Raw genomic sequence first — 19,986 nt, 5'->3', positions numbered from 1 at the left:
CTCTATCTTCAAAGGGAGGTTTTCTCCACCAACAGACCCACCACGAGCACAAAGCAGTTTCACAGCTTGTTCTGTTCTCTTATTCCTGAGGAAAACCTTCCTTCATTTTGAGAATTTCAAAGACTTTTACAGCTAACAACAATGGGAAAAACACAGGGGGTAAAATGCCATACCAGAGAAAAGTCACAAAGTTCCAAATCAGATCAAACAGGGGAAAAAGCCATTTCTGGTTTTTATTAGCATGTAAATGGTAGTAGATTTTAGGCCTCTACCATCCATATTTTCCACAGCTGTCTCCCACCTCCTGTCTCTAAGAGGTAGCTTCCTCCTCCCCAGAGTTCACAGAGCACAGGGGAAGACAAAAGCCACCTGGGTGAGAAAGGCTCCCCTCTGCAGCCACAAAGGACACAAGTGAGGTTCATCTACATTTCAGAGACCTCGGATTCCTTCCTCTTTTACAAAGGTTAGCTTTGAAGCCTTCCTCTGGGATGCATGCAGGGCTAGAGGTTTAGGATGTAGCATTAAAGCCCAAAGACAATCAGCATTTTTGTATTTTCTTTACTTTGTATTAAGTATTTGGGATCAGAGAAGAGTTAGAAGAGAGAAAGATGCCGAACAAGGAGAGAACTGAGTAAATACCAACACCTTTCTTCCAAACTGTCCAAATTTAGAGAACCAGACTTCCACAACAAGTGAGGTGTGGTGAGAAAGGGCTACATGAAGAGACCAAGTCTGGGACACTTCAAAAATTAGCAACTGGCCCAAGGAAGGAAACTTCTTTTAGTCTCAGGAGTGAGAGCTCTCCTGACAAAATGTTCTTTTTATATTATATTCAATATAATACCTAGTTTGGTTAAAAATAGGTGATTTCTCATTTCTCATAGACATTCTCAGATATAGGCTAAAGAAAGATTTAGCATATAGAAGATTTACCATATAGAAACAATATGTACCCTGTGTACAGTTAAGGACTAGACCGATGCTGTTCAATAGAGATGTGTGGGACCGGATGGGAGGCAGAGGCAGGTGGATCTCTGTGAATTCTAGGCCACCCTGGACTACAAGAGCTAGATCCAGGAAAGGCTCCAAAGCTACAGAAAAACCCTGCCTCGAAAAACCAAATAAAAATAAATAAAAAATAGAGATGTGTGTATATGTATTTCATTTTATAAAATTTTAGTTAGTCATACCAAAGAAATGAGTGAGAAGAAGCAAGAAAAATTAGTTTGAATCATATACTTAGCCCAAAATTACTTCAATATTATTTTAACACACAATAAAAACTATTAACAATTATATTTTAAATTAATAGCACAGCTTTTAACCAGGATACTGAGTGGTGTTCCCTCCCACATGGTCAGTGTGGTTCTAGATGAATTTTCAGGTCCTATCAGGGTGTCAGAAAAAGCACTGCACTTAGCCTTTAAAACTATGGACTCCAGAGCAGAGACACCATGGCTAGTCTCAGGCTTCTCTTTACCTTTTTTAAACACAAAAAACAAAATAAGACTTTAGAACAAGGATCACATACAGTTTAGAAACAACGCCAACTTTATGAAAGGATTTCTAAGAATGCTCCAATATACTTCAGGGTGTTCAGCCTTAAAAACCCAGGGTAAATTTGGCAGAAAAACATTTGCTGTCTGTAAGGAGTTTTACAGACACTAAAATGTATGTGTTGTGGCTCTGAAAGAGGTATCCCCAAGGCTGGTGCTTTGGTCAGCCAAGTACTTAAGCCAAATGAGCCATCTCAGAGCCAGGTCTTCCTGGCCTTCTCCCAGTCTCCTGTTTCTGGCCCTTCTTTCCCCGAACAAGCTTTTTCTGAATTCCCTTTATCTGTTATGGTTTACACTTAACCGTCCCCTAAAGGCTCAAGTGAAGGTCTGGTCACAAAAGGGGGACAGTGCTGCGAGGAGCAGGGTCTGCTCGGAGGAAGCTGTGTGATTGGAGCCCTTCCTTCCCCTCTGCTTCTGAGGCACTGCCAGGTCAAGTGAACAGCTGCCTCCACATCATACTCCCCTGACAAAATGTTCTACCCTAAAGCAAGACGGCCATCCGACTGCAGACAGAGACTTCTCAAATAAGAAGCCAAAGCGAATCTTTTCTAGTGTTGATGGGAACTGGACATAGCAACTGGGGAGGCAGTTCAGGATAAAAAGACCACAAAGAAAAGGGACCGGTTTCTTTCTTGGCTACCAGCTAGAAATGTCCTTGAGTCTGTGGGCAGCCTTGTCCTTGCCAGAGGCTAGAAGATGCCAGGAATGGGATCTGCTATTTCCTAATCTTTCCTTTTCCTGGAAACCATCCTGAGGACATGGCAGAAACTATAAGGTACTGCAGCATCTGGAAGGAATTGGATACACCAGCTCACCTATCCCTACTTCCTCTACCTGGTAAAGCCTTATTAATCCAAGGCAGTGCAATGGCAGTGTATTTTCTGGGACACCTCTTGAGATTACGTATGTTTAACAAAATGCTGATTGGCCAGTAGCCAGGCAGAAAGTAGAGGAGGAGCAAGGAGAACAGGAGAATTCTAGGAAGAAGAAAGATTCAGTCTGCAGTTGTCACCCAGAAACTGAGAAAGCAAGATGAGAATGCCTTGCAGGTAACAGGTACCAAGCAATATGGCTAACATCAGTTCAGGATGTTATGAACTAATTATAAGAATTAATAAGCCGGGCGGTGGTGGTGCACGCCTTTAATCCCAGCACTCGGGAGGCAGAGGCAGGCGGATCTCTGTGAGTTCAAGACCAGCCTGGTCTACAAGAGCTAGTTCCAGGACAGGCTCCAAAACCACAGAGAAACCCTGTCTCGAAAAACAAACAAAAAAAACAAACAAAAAAACAAAAAACCCCCAAAGAATTAATAAGAAGCCTGAGCTAATAGGCCAACCACTTTATATGATTAATGTAGAACTCTGTGTGTTTCTTTGGGACTGAATGGCTGTGGGTCAGGAAAGGACAGAAACCTTTGTCAACACACTACTCTTTTTTTTTTTTTGTCTTAAACTACCACCTATAAATCTATAACTTCATTTTTTTAGTTTTTATTTTTGCTGTTGTTTTGAGCCAGGGTTTCCCAGTGTAACAGCCCAGGCTGTCCTGGAACTCACTTTGTAGACAAGGCTAGCCTTCAACTCACAGGGATCTGCCTGTTCCTGCCTCCCAATTGCTGGGATTTAACCCCGGCAGTTATGGCACATGCCTTTATCTATAATTTCTAAAACTCACCCTTGGTGGTTCTTAAGTTTCATGCTTTTAATTTGTGAGTTAACATTAAAGCTGCTGGCTGAGGGCAGTTTTGGTGGTGGGTGATGGTCAAGTTTCTGGACCTTGGCTCTCTATCCATCTTTCTCAAAATTATTCTATTTTTTATATTTATTTATTTATTATACAATATCCTGCCTGTGTTTGTTTATTTATTTATTTATTAATTATGTATACAATATTCTGTCTGTGTATGCCTGCAGGCCAGAAGAGGGCACCAGACCCCATTACAGATGGTTGTGAGCCAACATGTGCTTGTTGGGAATTGAACTCAGGACCTTGGGAAGAGCAGGCAATGCTCTTAACCTCTGAGCCATCTCTCCAGCCCTCAAAATTATTCTAAAATATTCCTGTATCACTTTTTTGGAGGGTATTTTTTTAGACAAGGTATCTACATGGCCCTGCTGTCCTGGAACTCACTCTGAAGAACAGACTGTTCTTGAATTCAGAGATCTGCCCACCTCTGCTTCTGAGTACTGGGAATAAAGAGGTGTGCCATGTCGCCCAGTCCTGTATCACTTCTATTTTGTTTAAGTTAAGTATTTAGGCACAGCAACAACATAAAGCTATACAACAAATTGACTAAATGTTCATAAAATAGTAGGTAGCTGTCCGTAAAAATAACCACCCTTTCATAGCAGGAGAAGACTAGAGATCAGCTGCTCACCGTGCTCGGAGCAACTATGCACGACTACCATTAATTGCTCTAAGGGATGCTACCTGAAAACGTAAAGACAGTCTGAGCCAGTGAGATGGCTCAGCAGCTAAGGGTGCCACCACCTAACTATGCAAGCCTGAGTGCCAGCTCCAGAATTCACACAGTGGATGGGAAAAAAATGGACAACATTCACACATGCACAAAAGAAATTTTTTAAAATCCAGAATAAGATAATCTTTGTTCACCATGAGTTTCCTCTTTTCATGCTATCATTCTATAATCTGTCCCTGTGTTCCAACTCCAAACTTTTACTCCATTCCACAGTTTACAAAATAAAATCTTGCAACTTTCTGGCCTGTGAATAGTCTATTTGTCAGGTTTATTTTCAATGACTTACGTATCGAAGTTCAAAAGAAAGAGAAATTCCCTTTGCTCCTATGAAAGAAACTGGCATGAGGGCTCAAAGGATGGCTCAATGAACAAGACCAATCACTGGCTGCTCTTCCACAGGACCTGGGTTCAATTCCGGGCCCCAACATGGTGGCTCACAACCATCTGTAATCCCAGTCCCAGAACCTCCGAGGGCACATGACACATATTTGGTACACAGACATACATGCAGAAAAAAACACCCACACATGTAAAATAAATTATTTAAAAACATAACAGACTGCTAATCATTTTTCTATAGCTTTTTCTTTGAATTTCTAATCAGTAGGTTTGAATATTTCTATTATGAGACAGAAGCAATAGCAACTTAAAATGACTTAGAGAATTTAAATGATATGGAGGACAGTTTACAAATTACTTTGTTTTCTGGAAAGCAACTGAATCTGAAATAATTCTAACTATACTAACTGAAATTCACCAATATGTACTGAACATATTAAAGATAAAAATGAATAAAATTCTGTTTTCCCTCGTAGGTGCTTACAATTTAATAGGCAGGGTAAAATACTACTGTTTGAGTATCAGGACTATCTAAGCTATGCCGTACATAGTCATTTAGCCAACGTGCCTGGCCACACAGCACTGACGTATAACAGAGTGTTCTGAAACTGCAAGGCAAAAAAGTGAGATGTACAACCGCACGGCACAAGTTGTAAAGGGATCGTTGTAAGAGTTCAAAGGACTTGGGGGTAACCAACAGCTCTCTAACTGGATTTAAGGCCTGCTCAATAAAAGGGAAATCATATCTTGTACTGGAAACCTAGCCAACTACTCAAGGCTAGTGAAGTCATGGATCTTGGAGGCAAATCCACAGCTAACACTTTACTAAACCAGCATAACTCCTAACTACATTCTAAATATTTATCCCCTATCCACAGATAAGTGTAGTTCTCACCCTTCAACAATGAAACTTATCTTTGCAACAGATGGAGATCATTATAGAAACCACAACTGATCAAAATGCAAAGAACAAATGGTGCTTAGTCCCAAATGAGCCATCTCCAACACAATTCCTGCACCTAAGTCTCTAGGCACGTTGAGAAAGAGGGAGCAGAAAAAAATCTGAAGAGTGAGACTGTGTCTCGTAGCAACATCAGGAAAGCTATACACAGGAAGTCTTGGCCGCCTAAACAAGACCTGAAGAAAGATAGCAACAGACATGCTGATATGAAAGAAAGAAATTTTACCAGGCCCCAACCTTAAATAAAGAACTCTAGGCAAGCCAAGTGGTGGTGGTGCTTGCCTTTAATCCCAGCACTCTATGAGTTCGAGGCCAGCCTGGTCTACAAGAGCTAGTTCCAAGACAGGCTCCAAAGCTACAGAAAAACCCTGTCTCAAAGGAAAAAACAAAAAACAAAAACAAAACTGTAGGCAACTAAGGTATGTTGAGAGTAGGAGAAATAGTCTTCCATAGGTAGGGAAAAGTTCCCTAGTTATCCAATACCAAGGGATCAGCCCTGAAAACATGTACATACAAGTAATATTATATGGACTATGCATGTATGTATATTTTTACATATATAAATACAATTATTTGAAAAATGAGGCAGAGGCTATGAATTTGATAGAGGGGAAAACGGTATACTTAGGAGGGTTGGAGGAAAGAAAGGGAAAATAATGTAATTATATTTTAATTCAAAAAAACTTTAATTTTTTTATGTTAAAAGGAAAAGAGCTTACCCAGTAGTAATGGAACCAGAATTGGGGAAGAATGATAAAAAGAGCAGGGTCTGGGACCAGAACTCAGTTGGCAGGCTACTTGTCTAGTATGTTTAAGACCCTAGGTGAGATCCCCTGCACCTCAAAAATAAGTGACAAAGCAGAGGACAACGAAAACTTTCTGTCATGGGACAAGCAATCATTGTTTTCAGTCTTCAGGCACGGCCCATACGGTCCCTACTACAACAGCTGTCCCACCACAGAGAAGCCAGCATGGACTATAGACAGATGAATAGATAGTATTTTTTTTCTTCCAAGACAGGGTTTTTCTCTGTAACAGTCCTGGCTGTTGCTAGGACTCACTTTGTAGACCAGCCTGGCCTAGAACTCACAGAGATCCACCTGCTTCTGCTTCCCAAGTGCTGGGATTAAAGGTGCATGCTACCACTGTCTTTTTTTTTAAATGGCACTTTTACTTATTCAGTGTGCACGTGTCCATGGGTCACATCTGCATGTATCAGAAGACAACTTAGGGGGAGTCAGTTCTCGCCTTCTATCATTGTGGTCCCAGGGATTAAATTTAGGTTATCAGTGCTTTTATTGGCTGAGACACCTCACTGGCCCATGATTTTTAAATAAAATTTGTTCAAATTATAAACATGTGACTTGCTACTTAATGTTACTTAATGTCTCTACACCTTAGTTTGAGTAGAATAATGACTGTTCATGTTTCCTGGGATTCTAATGAGGATTATGACTATTTCTAAATATTAACTTTTGTCATGAGGACATTTGTTGCCTGAGTTATCAAATTACAATAGAGGTCAACAAACCTGTCTGGAAAGCAAGCAGATCTATACATCTTATTCTTCATTGTACTTATTCTCTATAAATAACTTTATGCAGGAAATGATAACTACAATTTCTCTCTTTTTAATTTAACATTTAGATGTTAGGGAAAGAAAAAACTAAGAAAATACAGTTCTCTGAACTTTCTGAATATATAAATTATCCTTTTTTTTGTGAGAGTTTTACCTTGGCCTCTGACTTTTGGATACTACTGAAAAGTAAGCATATACTACTCACAAATGTAGAACCTTTAAAAATTTTACTTTCAACAGAGCCACCTTTACCAACACAAATACATTTTTCCATGCAAAGAAAATAATGAGATCAGGGTTGTCCCATGAAATAACATCCTTAATATATAAAGTTCTGAGAATTATTCAACCCACCTTCTCATTTCAAAGATGAAATATAAACGTGTATTAAAGACCAAGTGCAGTAATGCATGATTGGCCAAGCTAGCCCGTGCGGCAAGACAATGTGGAGTTAGAATCCCAGTTACTAGCCTCTTAATCCAGCAGTCTATACATTAGTGCTTTTAAACTCCTGTCTCTCCCTCTCCCCACCCCCTCTCTCTGAGACAATCTTGAACTCTCAATCTTCCTGCTTCAAATTCACATGGGCAGGAATTACAGGTGTGTGATACCACACATGCTTGATGGATTTCAATGTCCTACATCTGGTAATTTAGACATTAGTTCACTTAACTTTCAACAGCATTAGCTCACAATAAAATGATGTTAGGTAAAGAAGAAAGAAGTTTCATTTTTATGTCCCTTACAATGGTCTATGAGAAGAAAATCATATGGAGAGGGTTGCTGGGGAATCCAGGAAAGAGCCCTCAAGCTATGGGGATTGTGTAACACTCAGCCATTTACTTACACCTGGACTCGGCAGCCTTCTGTGCATCTCCACCACCTCTCTTAGAGAAATTTCTCTTAGAGAAAATGGAAAAGTTGACTGGAGACAAATAATTGTACCATGCCATTACCAGAAAGCATCCTTCTCATTAACACTGTGGCTTCTGGAGGCAGAGGTGCTGGAGGAGTGTAGAACAAGCTCTTTCCTGTGTGAGGTGATCCAATGCCCACAGCTGACTAACTGCCCAGGCTGCATACCACTTGCTACCAGAACCAGATGTGTGGAAAAAAGAAAACAAACCCAGCTTCTTTCTACAGTCGCTAAAGCAGCGTGGTCTTAATGGGTTTGTATTTTCGTCTGTGTTAGTTCATATCTGATTATTAAAGAAACAGTAATTTGAATAAGAATGGCAGTATAGGCTCATATACTTGAATGCTCAGTCACCAAAAAGTAGAACTTTGATAGGATTAGAAGGATAAGGAAGTGTGACCTTGTTAGAGGAAGTGTGTCACTGGGGGTGGGATTTGAGGTTTCAAAGCCCATGCTAGGCCCCAGCTCTTTCTCTGTCTGCAGATCAAGATGAGGATCTTCACCAACCCCACAACAAAGGTCTGATCTCCAAAATATATAGAGAACTCAAGAAACTAGACTTTAAAATGCTAATTAACCCAATTAAAAAATGGGGCACTGAACTGAACAGAGAATTCTCAACAGAAGTTCAAATGGCCAAAAGACACTTAAGGTCACGCTCAACCTCCTTAGTAATCAGGGAAATGCAAATCAAAACAACTTTGAGATATCATCTTACACCTATCAGAATGGCTAAAATAAAAAACTCCAATGATAGCCTTTGCTGGAGAGGCTGTGGAGGAAGGGGAACCCTCATCCATTGCTGGTGGGAATGCAATCTTGTGCAACCACTGTGGAAGTCAGTGTTTCGGTTTCTCAGGAAATTCGGGATCAACCTACCCCTAGACCCAGCAATAACACTCTTGGGAATATAGCCAAGAGATGCCCTATCATATGACAAAAGCATTTGTTCAACTATGTTCATAGCAGTATTATTTGTAATAGCCAGAACCTGGAAACAACCTAGATGTCCTTCAATGGAAGAATGGATGAAGAAAGTGTGGAATATCTACACATTAGAGTACTACGCTGCGGTAAAAAACAATGACTTCTCGAATTTTGCATGCAAATGGACGGAAATAGAAAACACTATCCTGAGTGAGGTAACCCAGACCCAAAAAGATGAATATGGGATGTACTCACTCATAATTGGTTTCTAGCCATAAATAAGGGTCACGGAGTCTACAATTGGTGAACCTAAAGAAGCTAAATAAGAAGGTGAACCCGAGGAAAAACATATAGTTATCCTCTTGGCTATGGGAAGTAGACAAAATTGCCGGGGAGAAAATTGGGATCTTGGGGGTGGGGTGGGATGGGGGTAAGGGGAGATGGGGAGAGAAAAGTGAGAAGGGGAGGATGGGGGAAACTTGGGGAAACAGGATGATTGGGATATAGGAAGGATGGATAGGGGAGCACGGAAGCACAATTCTTAGTTAATGGAGCCACATTAGGGTTGGCAAGAGACTTGAACCTAGAGTGGCTCCCAGGAGCCCAAGGCGATGTCCCCAGTTAGTTCCTTGGGCAGCTGATAGGGAACCTGAAATGACCCTATCCTATAGCAATACTGACGAATATCTTGCATATCACCATAGAACCTTCATCTGGTGATGGATGGAGATAGAGACAGAGACCCACACTGGAGCACTGGACTGAGCTCCCAAGGTCCCAATGAGGAGCGGAAGGAGGGAGAAGATGAGCAAGGAAGTCAGGACCACGAGGGGTGCACCCACCCACTGAGACAGTGGGGCTGATCTATTGGGAGCTCACCAAGGCCAGCTGGACTATGACCGAAAAAGCATGGGATAAAGCCGGACTCTGAACATGGCAAGCAATGAGGGCTGATGAGAAGCCAAGGACAATGGCACGGGGTTTTGATCCTACTTCATGTTCTGGCTTTGTGGGAGCCTAGCCGGTTTGGATGCTCACCTTCCTAGACATGGACGGAGAGGGGAGGACCTTGGACTTTCCACAGGGCGGGGAACCCTGACTGCTCTATGGACTGGAGAGGGAGGGGGAGAGGAGTGGGGGGAGGGGAAGAGGGGTGGGAGGAGGGGGAGGGAAATGGGAGGCTGGGAGGAGGCTGAAACTTTTTTTTCCTTTTCTCAATAAAAAAAAAAAAAGTTAACTCTCAGCTATTTCTCCAGTACCAAACCTGCCTGCTGCCATGCTCCTGCCATGATGATAATGGGCTAAACCTCTTAAACGATAAGTATCCCCCAATTAAATGCTTTCTTTTGTACGTATTTGCCTTGGGTCATGCAGTGACTAAGGCACCTTGCTTCCACGAACATGAAAAAAGTAGGACTTCCCTACTTAAAGATGCATAATGCTAACTGTTAAAGACACATAACAGATCACAAGTACCACACTGAATATAAGGAATGGCATTATCCATTATCCAGCAAAGCTTTACATTTTTGAGCCTACAGAGAAAACCCTAATTTCCCTGGGAACAGGATGTGAGTATGTGTCAGGCCTGGTGAAAGCGCTGCAGTGGCTCTAACGTCTGCACTGCTGCAGACTGAGACTTCCCTCCACTCTGAGTGCAGTTTTCTCAGTCACTCTCTGCTGACCTTTCCCAAGTTACATTTCCTACTGACTTTGATACTCGACTTTCTTTCCTGGGGAGGTAAATCAAATTAGAGAATCACCTGATTTCAATAGCAGCAGTTTCTACTTCACACCTGCAATTCACATAGCAACCGTAGTTATATATGCCTTGTGACGGCTTAGAGAAAGGCTAGCTAGGGATTTAACAGTTTAATTAGATTTCCTGTTATTGAAGTCATGATACAAACCCCAGATGAGTAATTTTCAAGGTGTGAGACATGAAGTATAGAAGGCTGAAAGGATGGAAAACATTAATAGAACTGTTTAATTAAAATACAGAAATGCTATCTTGAAACAAAGTAGTAATATGGTTGTGCTGACAACAATTTCACATCTAAAGAAATTTAAAACTTGGCCAAAAAGTGTCCAAGGAGAGCACACTTAAGAAACCTTTCTGAAGAAAAGTTTTTGGTCTATTACTAACAACCTAAGATATATTTATACATAATGTGTCAGCTCCTATCTAATTACTTGCTATTTATCAACTCATTTAATCCTCACAGCAATTCTCATTATATGTACGGAAACAGAATTACAAAGTCACAATGACCAGCCATGGACTCAGATTAGTTTGGTTGTGAACCCAGGGAATGCTCAGTATATGCCCTGCCATTATCCTATGTACCCCAAATCCTGACTTTAGACTTTTAATTATAGGCTATGTAGTGCTAAATAAGGAAGTAAAACAAATATTCTAGAAAACATTTATAGTGCTTTCAGATTTGTACTTCAAATATATTAGATAACACAAATTTTTCACATATAATACCTTATACTAATAATGTACTTAAGGTGTATATATTATCTTTTAATTCAAAGGATAACAAATATAGATTGAAATCCAAATGGCACAACTACAACTTAAATATCTTTTTATATTAAAATTAGGATATTTCCTAACATGTTGTCTAGCTATTTCCTTCAAATTCAATTGTTCCATTGTGAAGGAGGAAAGAAGCTCAGGAAGTCAAGGAAACAGGAAGCTCAGAAAGTTATAAGACTCATGGGTTACTGGGGAGACTCTTCAGTGGAGCTGCCTACAAACCAGGCAGGAGGCACCCAGGATGGGTGGGCCTTCTAGTCATTCAGCTCCCTTGAAGTATCCACCCAATGAACGTACACTAAGGGAGATTCAGGAGCAATAGCTTCTTTGGTCTGTTGATGGTGCCTAATCTGGGGGAATAGTCACTGGCTGACATTTTCCCCAAGAAAAGTCACACAACATATGCACTGTCAAATCCAATACATTCATTCAGTTACAGATATAAGTATTGCATTTAAGTGTAAAAGACACAAACTGCAAGGATGCCAGGTGCAGGGAGGGAGGTATGGGTCAGAGACAAACATTACCAATTACTTACAACATTTCAGGTGAACACCTGACAGTTCTATTTCATACATACTATTTTTATTTTATGTGTATTGCCTGTGTGTGTGTGTGTGTGTATCTGAACACTACATGCATGAGTTACAGATAGCTATGAGCCACCATGTGGGTGCTGGGAATAGAAGCTGGGTTATCTGGAAGAGCAGTCATTCCTGAGAGCCTATAATAACCACTGAGCCACTTCTCCAGTTCATTACAAGTACTCTTAACTATGAAAACACATTAAGGCCACTATGAAATTTAACACATAATTTCATAAATGGAATAGCATATAGATTGATATAACCGTAATGCCTCCTTTTCAGTACAGTATATTACAGACTTATTAATAGAAAATTATTTTTGATAATAATTTAAAAATTTTGTTTACAGCAAGATCACCACAAACTAATATGTATTATTGCTTTTCCAAAAGTTTCAATATATTATTATGCTGCATAAATGTAATGTACTGTTGAAATTATGTTTGGTATCAGACCTGTCATATCTACTAAAGCAACAAATGTAATCATTTAAGCTTAAAGGACAGTTTAGAATGAATATGAGAGCAGGTAATTCCCTTCAAGTAATTAAAAGGCTATCAGGTAGAATAACAGACATTAGATTTTAGGTCAAAAGAAGAAAGCCTGTTACAGTGAAATGTCACAACTGGAACAGACCACCTCATGAGATATGCAATCAGAGCTTAATTAACTAAATATTAGGGATGTTTTCAGGAAGATTCAAAAACAAGGTAAGTATTAGCCAATGATCTTATTCTCTATCTTTATTTCAATGTAAATTGATCTTTCATGTAACACTGGACATTCCATTTTAGATTTAATCATCAGCGCAGAGAGAATTTTTGATGTAGAAACAAACCTAAAAACCACTGGGTTAGATATACAGAAAGATTTTTTTTTTCAGGTCAAATTTCATTTACTTAAAGAATGTTTTCTTCACATTTATTTATTGTGTGTGTGCATGTGTGCAAACATACACTGAAGCATGCACATGGATGTCAAAGCACAACTGGGAGAGTTCTCTGTTTCTATCATGTGAGCGTCAAGGATCAAACTCTGGCTTGGTGGAGAGTGAATGACCAGCTAAGTATCTGTCCACACTTCAAATTCTTAAATGGTTTCAAGGTTAAAAACACAAAAATTTTATCTTGATTTAGAAAGAAAGGAATCTTACTTACCATTTTTTTCTGCAAAGGCAATTGCGGCTTCTTTGGTACTAAAGGTTAAAACCATGTTGGAGAGGGGATCAGCCCTAGAAGAAAGAATGCCCATGATTTAATAGTAAGCCTTGGCTGCAAGACAATCAAAGTTTTAAATGCAGTGTTTAGAAAATAGACAGTTGGGGGGGCTGGAGAGATGGCTCAGTGGTTAAGAGCATTGCCTGCTCTTCCAAAGGTCCTGAGTTCAATTCCCAGCAACCACATGGTGGCTCACAACCATCTGGAATGAGGTCTGGTGCCCTCTTCTGGCCTGCAGACATACACACAGACAGAACATTGTATACATAATAAATAAATAAATAAATATTAAAAAAAAAGAAAATAGACAGTTGGTTTAATATCAAGAAAATTATGACAATATTTTATTTGTAATAATCTCTGAAAATACTTTATTTCTGTATTAAGTCTGATTTTTCTAGTATGCATTATCTAATAATAAAAACCATAATTTCAAAAACATTTAAGTTCTCTTTACTAAGGTCTACTAAACTCTATTAAAAGGGCAGTGTAAAGTTTTGAATTAAAAAACCCCAGAAGAGGGGGCTGGAGAGATAGCTCAGAGGTTAAGAGCATTGCCTGCTCTTCCAAAGGTCCTGAGTTCAATTCCCAGCAACCGCATGGTGGCTCACAACCATCTGTAATGGGGTCTGTTGCCCTCTTCTGGCCTTCAGGCATACACACAGACAGAATATTGTGTACATAATAAATAAATAAATATTAAAAAAAATAATAAAAAATAAAAAAAAAACCCCAGAAGATTCCCAAACTGACCTTAGAAACTTCAATATCAAGAAATTTACTGCCGAGTAGAATTGCCAGTACAGACAGCCCCTAGTTTATGATAATTTTACCTAAGATTTTCAACTTTATGATGGTGACAGAGCAATATATAACAACAGAAAATATTTTTCTTTTAAAAGTATTTGAGTTTGTATTCATGTTTGTACATTGTGAATGTACAGTACATGTGGAGGTCACAGGACCACTTACAGGAGTTGATTTTACCCAGTGAGTCAGACCATTGGGCCCAAGGAACTATTTTTCACATTTTAAATGTTCACCTGAATGATGAGCAACAGCAATGAAACAGTTAGCCATGTTGGGCCACAGTGTAAACAACTGCATCACTAAACTACTATGTCCAATAGGTTAGTAGTAGGAAACATTTTCAACTCAAGATGCTTTCTATTTATAATGGGTTTGCTGGGACAGTAACCCCATTGTAGTTAAGAAGCATCCACATAATACAAATCCTGAAAACTGAACCTTCTCTCAACAAAACTTCATTACTAATAATGTTCTTTTAAGGGAAAGGTCTATAAAATAAGAACAAACATTCTGAGACTTGACATCCCTTATATTGATGTTTATAAAAGTATAACCATGTTTGCTATAAATGTTTAATGTAAATCTCTCAGATGAATATGACATTCTCTGGAAACTTACTCAAAACTATGGAAGTGGGGGGCTAGGAACATAGCTTAGCTGGTACATACAGTTCTTGACTAGATGCAAGAAACCCTAGGTTAATCCCTAGAACTGAATAAAACTAAATATGGGAGGCAGATACCTGTAATTGCAATACTCTGGGATGGAGAATCAAGACTAGCCTGCACTCTATGCCCCCTATCTTGAGAAGAAAAAGGAGAAATACTCTGGGCAACCTGGACATCTGAAAGATATATGACATAAGCAGAGAGCTCAAGTAGCTCTCCCTGAGCTGAAGCCCCACAGGCTGCTGATGAAGTTCTGGTCATAAACTGTAAGTCTGGGAATCCTATGATCCCTATAAGCCTGGATTCCTATACTAAATTCCCCTTTTAAACTAGTTATATTAGTTCTAAAATCGAATGATGTTTTTGTAGTGATACTACTTTCCAAGGTATATGTGGTTTCACAGTTGATAGTTAAATAAACTAGTAATCTTCAGAAGTGATAATATAAATATGACCAAGTGATTTGAAGAGTTTCAACATACACACTGGCTTCATTCAGAATAGTGTGTGTGTGTGTGTGTGTGTGTGTGTGTGTGTGTGTGTGTATGCTTGTGAGAGGGAGAGAGAGGTAGAGAGAGGAAGAGGGAGAGAGACCTCAGAAATCAAGAGAACAGATCCATTTCCTCCAAAGGTGACAGAGCTTTTTAGTTACGTGCTGTATAAAGAACTACACGTAGGTTAAATGGTAAAACTGTTAACAAGCACTCATTCTTCCAGCTGGTTTATCATTCTCCTCCTTCATGTCTTATATTTTATAATTCTTTCTAGGTAATATTGCTACCAAGATCTTAATCTTTCTGTCTCCTTTATTTGATTCCACCCCACCATTTAACATGTTACCACATTTATCTTCCAGTTATTTATTTCCCAAATCTAGTGCCAAGCCAAAACTCCAAACAGTTTCTATCATCCACTGTGGTGGTTTCCACCTCCTTACCATTTAAGCCCCTGTATAGTATGGTCAGAAGGCTTTCCAGATATTTTAAATTATCCCCTCATAAGTAACCAACTGGTCAAATTAGACTTGTTTCTATGAACACACAGCCTGCACCTGCCCAACAGTGCAGTTGTTCCTCCCATTGAGAATACTCTCCCAGCATCTCTACATGTGGAAATCCACTGCAATCATCTCATGGCTCAGTTTGAGTACAAATCTTTTCCATGAAATCTCTTATACCCTGTGTCTTTCAATCTTTATATTTCTATTTATACTTTGATACTCTATTTGCTCAATTCTCAACTACTGAGGTTCCAAGTCAGTAATGATAAAGAAACCTGTATCTTAGTAAGTGTACCTGACTAACAAATAAATACATGCATAGCAATTATAAACTCTCAACAGAAAAAAATGGATGACAGAGTGTAGTGGCATTTCATTTGTATTTTAATAAATAAAGATTGCCTGATGATCAGAGAGTAAAAAAACAGCCCCACTGGTCACTTTTACATACCAGGCAGTGGTACGCACACCTTTAATCCCAGAAGCCACACTAGTTGCCATAGAAACCGGGTGGTGTATGCTTTTAATCCCAGTGGTACACACCTTTAATCCCAGCCCTAGAGAGTAGTATAAAACAGGAGGAGACAGCTTTCAGACACATCTCATTCTGAGATTCCTGGAGGCAGAATCACCATTTCGGACTGAGGTAGAGGTAAGAGCCAACCACTGGCTGGCTGTTTTGCTTTTTGGATCTTCAGGCTGAACCCCAATTTCTCTCTCTGAGTTCTTATTAGTAGAACTTCAAGAGAGAGACCAGAAGCAGAAATAACTGGAGAGAATTCTGCCCTCTCTGAAAACAAACTATATAGGAATTCAGTTTCACAGTTGCCCTTAGGAATTCTCTAGTTTAGACAGATAGGAACAAAGAGAAGTCAAGCAAAAAGACATAGCTTGTCAACACAAGAAATTTGAAGATCAAGTACAGTCCAACTAGCAGAGCATCTGGACACACGGGGTGAAATCTGTGAAGCGGGAAATCTATAGAGCAGTAAACTTTTGTACTGTGTATGAATGGACAGGTCTGGGAAGACTGAAAAAAAAACTGAATAGCGATTTCAGCAGCTGTCCACTTCAGGCTAAAACAAGTCAGGACTTGTGAGCACCTTGTACTCTCCACTGGAAAGCCAGAAAGACTATGTCTTTTAAACCTAAAATAGTGAGTTTCAGAACTAAGCCATGCCCCCACAAGGCAAAGCTAACAAAACAAAAAACAAATAAACAAACAAACAAAAAAAATCAATCCTTCACTGGTTCCAGTGAATATGACTATCTATCAGAACAAAACTCTACAGAGGTGCTGCCATTAATTCAAGACAAGTAAGGATCAGAATTAGTGTATTACTAATACTCCACGATATAAACTAATTTGATTATAAATCAATACCTATTGTTTTAAAGGTTAAGTAAAATATCAGGAAGTCACACATTCATTAAAAGATCCAAATGAGATTCTTCACTTCAGATTACATGTAAAAAGTCCAACTGAAACCAAAGTGTTGCTTTGGTACTAACATGGATGCATCCTGTAAATACAATGTTGTTCAAAAACACCAATCACAGAACATTATTATATAAAATAAATACAAAAATAGGCTAAACGCTTCTAGGATATTAGACATGCTGTTTCTCAATGTGGATATATTAATACATTTCCTTGTTCTTTATGGTGTTTTTTAAAAGAGTCATTTTGTAGACCTTTAGAATTTTAACATAAATGTATGAAAATTATCATAAATATCTAACAAGTATTGACTTAATGGAGTTATGACTCCATAAATTATCTACAAAGCCTTCTTGTACTGAGAGTTTTTCTTCAATGACCTCTGACAAGAAAAGAATGCTAAGTGCAGAGGTCTGGCCGAGAGATGCCCGTCCACAGACTCACATATTTGCATCTCTGGTCACCAGCTGGTGCCATGTGTGGGGAGACTAGGGAACCCTTAGGAGTAGAAGCCTCTGGAGGAAGCAGGACACTAGGGCAGACTTTGGAGGTTTATGACCTCACTCTACCTTGTGTTAATCTATCAGCTTCTTCTGTGTGGGTGAACATGTCATCAATCAGTTTCCCAATCCTGAAACGAGTGCTATCAAATCTGACCAGGAGACCTACAAAGCCACATATATGCCTATAAACACTGAAAAAAATCCACAAAAATACATTCTATATTGACTGAGTTCTCTTCTGTGGAGATAGTAAGTATGTGCACAATAGTGGATGGATAGAAGGCAGGAGAGGACTAGCCAATAATTCTCTGTATCCAGATTACTACCATCTACAACTACAAACACTCATTTACTTGTTCACAAAAGCCAATAAAGAGAAGTAGGCCATACTTAAAGAATTTACAAAACTGATCCAAATAATTCAAACAAACTTTAAAAGTAATGAAGTCAAACAGTGCTAAAGGAAAGGATGGCACAGACAATACTATTTACTAACTGATAAGCCAAAGGACTAATGACAAGCCTACGAATCATGTGCACATTATTATGTTATTATGGGTCAAGCATACTATGTGGATAATGAGGCAACAAAAGAATTAACAACATCAAAATTCATGAATACCTCTGCTTAAATGAGAGGGCCTTCCATGCCCACGTGACATGAAACAAAATACTTGTTTCTAGAAACTAAATGACAAGTTGATACTTCTCTGATGAGATGGCTCAGTAGTTGAGGGTGCTTGCTGCCAAACTTGATGACATGATCTCACATTCATACACATGCACACATTAAATAAGTATCAAAAAAGAAAGAAATCTATGAGTTTAATATCCAACTAGCTGTACTATTAAATGACAAGGAATGTTTATTTTGGCCCCACTATGCTTCTCTGTTGGTTTAAGGAGATTTATACTGTAAAAACCCTGGGTCAAACTTATGATGATTTTTATATCTTATAATACTTTTCAAGTTTACATAAAGATAAATCTTTTACCTTTGAGTTCTAACATTTAAAAGACTCAGGTAATTAAAAGAGCATAAGAAGCTTGCCATTCAGATATAAAATGTCAATACAGTATTTAAAAATGAGAATTTTAAAATCTTAAAAACAAACATCAAGGAACACTTATTGTTAGAAAGTAGGCTTTCAAAAATTATTTTTTTTAAATAAAATAGTACAAATAGGTAACAATGAAAACTACATTTAAAACCAAAACTATGTTCATTAGCTTACTTACACAGCAACCTCCTTATATGCCTCCACTGGATCAAGCAGATAGATAGATAGATAGATAGATAGATAGATAGATAGACAGACAGATGATCTGGGATGAAGCTTCTGTTGTGACACTATCAGAACTGCAGAACTGCCCTTTCTGTTAGCACTGCTCTACTTTAGGAATCAGCGTCTTTTCTGTTTGTGCATTAATTGCAAGTCAGGAAAAGGATCTCCAAACAAACACAAAGATTCTCTTTCTAGGTGCTATGTCAAGTTCCTTGAGCTTTTAAGTGTAAAATTTCTTCCCCATTGGAACTAGGTCCCTGTTAATCCTCCATGTTACGTCATATGGCAGATTCAAACCAAAGGCCAATTTACTAGGTGGGAAATTCATCAAATCTAGGTCACATACATGGCAAAATTTTGGGTCTTTAGAAAAAGAAGTCTTTTAGGTATAAGATCTACGGTTGTTTCTCTTTCAACATATTCAAGAATGGCCTATCAGTACTAAAAATTAATTCAATTCAATAGATACTTTCTTCTTCCTGTTAAAGTAGTTCTCTCATCAAAATGAAAATTTTAAGCTGAAGACGTGGATTTGATGTAGAATATTTACCCAGCATGAATAAAGTCGTAGAGTTGATCCCGGTACCACATCTGCACACAACTATAAACTTACAGACATATATAGAACTAGGCTTTAAGTATTTTCCTACACTCAACATGCTAATCTTAGATATATAATGATAACATATAGGTAGATTTGAGAACCCAAATTATGGTGAAGCCATTAATTTGAGATACAAAATTTTAGGATTTAGTTTTATTATTATGTGTATGCATGTGTGTTCATATGGAGGTATGTGCACATGAAAGCAGATGTCCATAAAAGTCAGAGGTGTCAGACTACCCTGGAGCTGGAGTTACAAAGTGTGAGTCACACAGTGTGAATCAAACTTGGATCTTCTTAAAGATTTCTTAACCACTGTGCCATCTCTGCAACCCAAGATGAAAATTTTGTAAATAATAAACTTATAAGTACAAAAAGTTCACCTTCCAATATCAACAGTTTTACAAAAAGGTTTAAAATATGTCACAAAAGAAGTCAAAACTCACTGTATAACAATAATTTTATGTACTATTTTTTTTTGTTATTAAGAAGACAAACATTTGCTGGACAGTGGTAGTATATGCCCTTAATCCCAGCACCTGGGAGTCAGAGGCAGGCGGATCTCTGT

The 19,986-nt window shown here is 38.8% G+C and overlaps 1 protein-coding gene across 1 annotated transcript in view; it reads right to left on the bottom strand.

Annotated features, from left to right (window-relative positions):
- Ndufs4 (NADH:ubiquinone oxidoreductase subunit S4) overlaps nucleotides 1-19,986 on the bottom strand; it is a 108,986-nt gene that overhangs the window by 19,696 nt on the left and 69,304 nt on the right. The window contains exon 4 of the mRNA XM_041663790.1: nucleotides 13,047-13,120. Coding sequence (XP_041519724.1) covers nucleotides 13,047-13,120 — 74 coding nt within the window. The remainder of the gene's footprint in view (nucleotides 1-13,046; nucleotides 13,121-19,986) is intronic.

The sequence above is a fragment of the Microtus oregoni genome, unplaced genomic scaffold, assembly GCF_018167655.1.
Source record: "Microtus oregoni isolate MIOR12 unplaced genomic scaffold, Mior012 000014F_ref0000157, whole genome shotgun sequence".
NCBI classification, from domain to species: domain Eukaryota; kingdom Metazoa; phylum Chordata; class Mammalia; order Rodentia; family Cricetidae; genus Microtus; species Microtus oregoni.
Note: the sequence above shows the minus strand (reverse complement) of the source record. Positions and strands in the feature narration are given on the sequence as shown.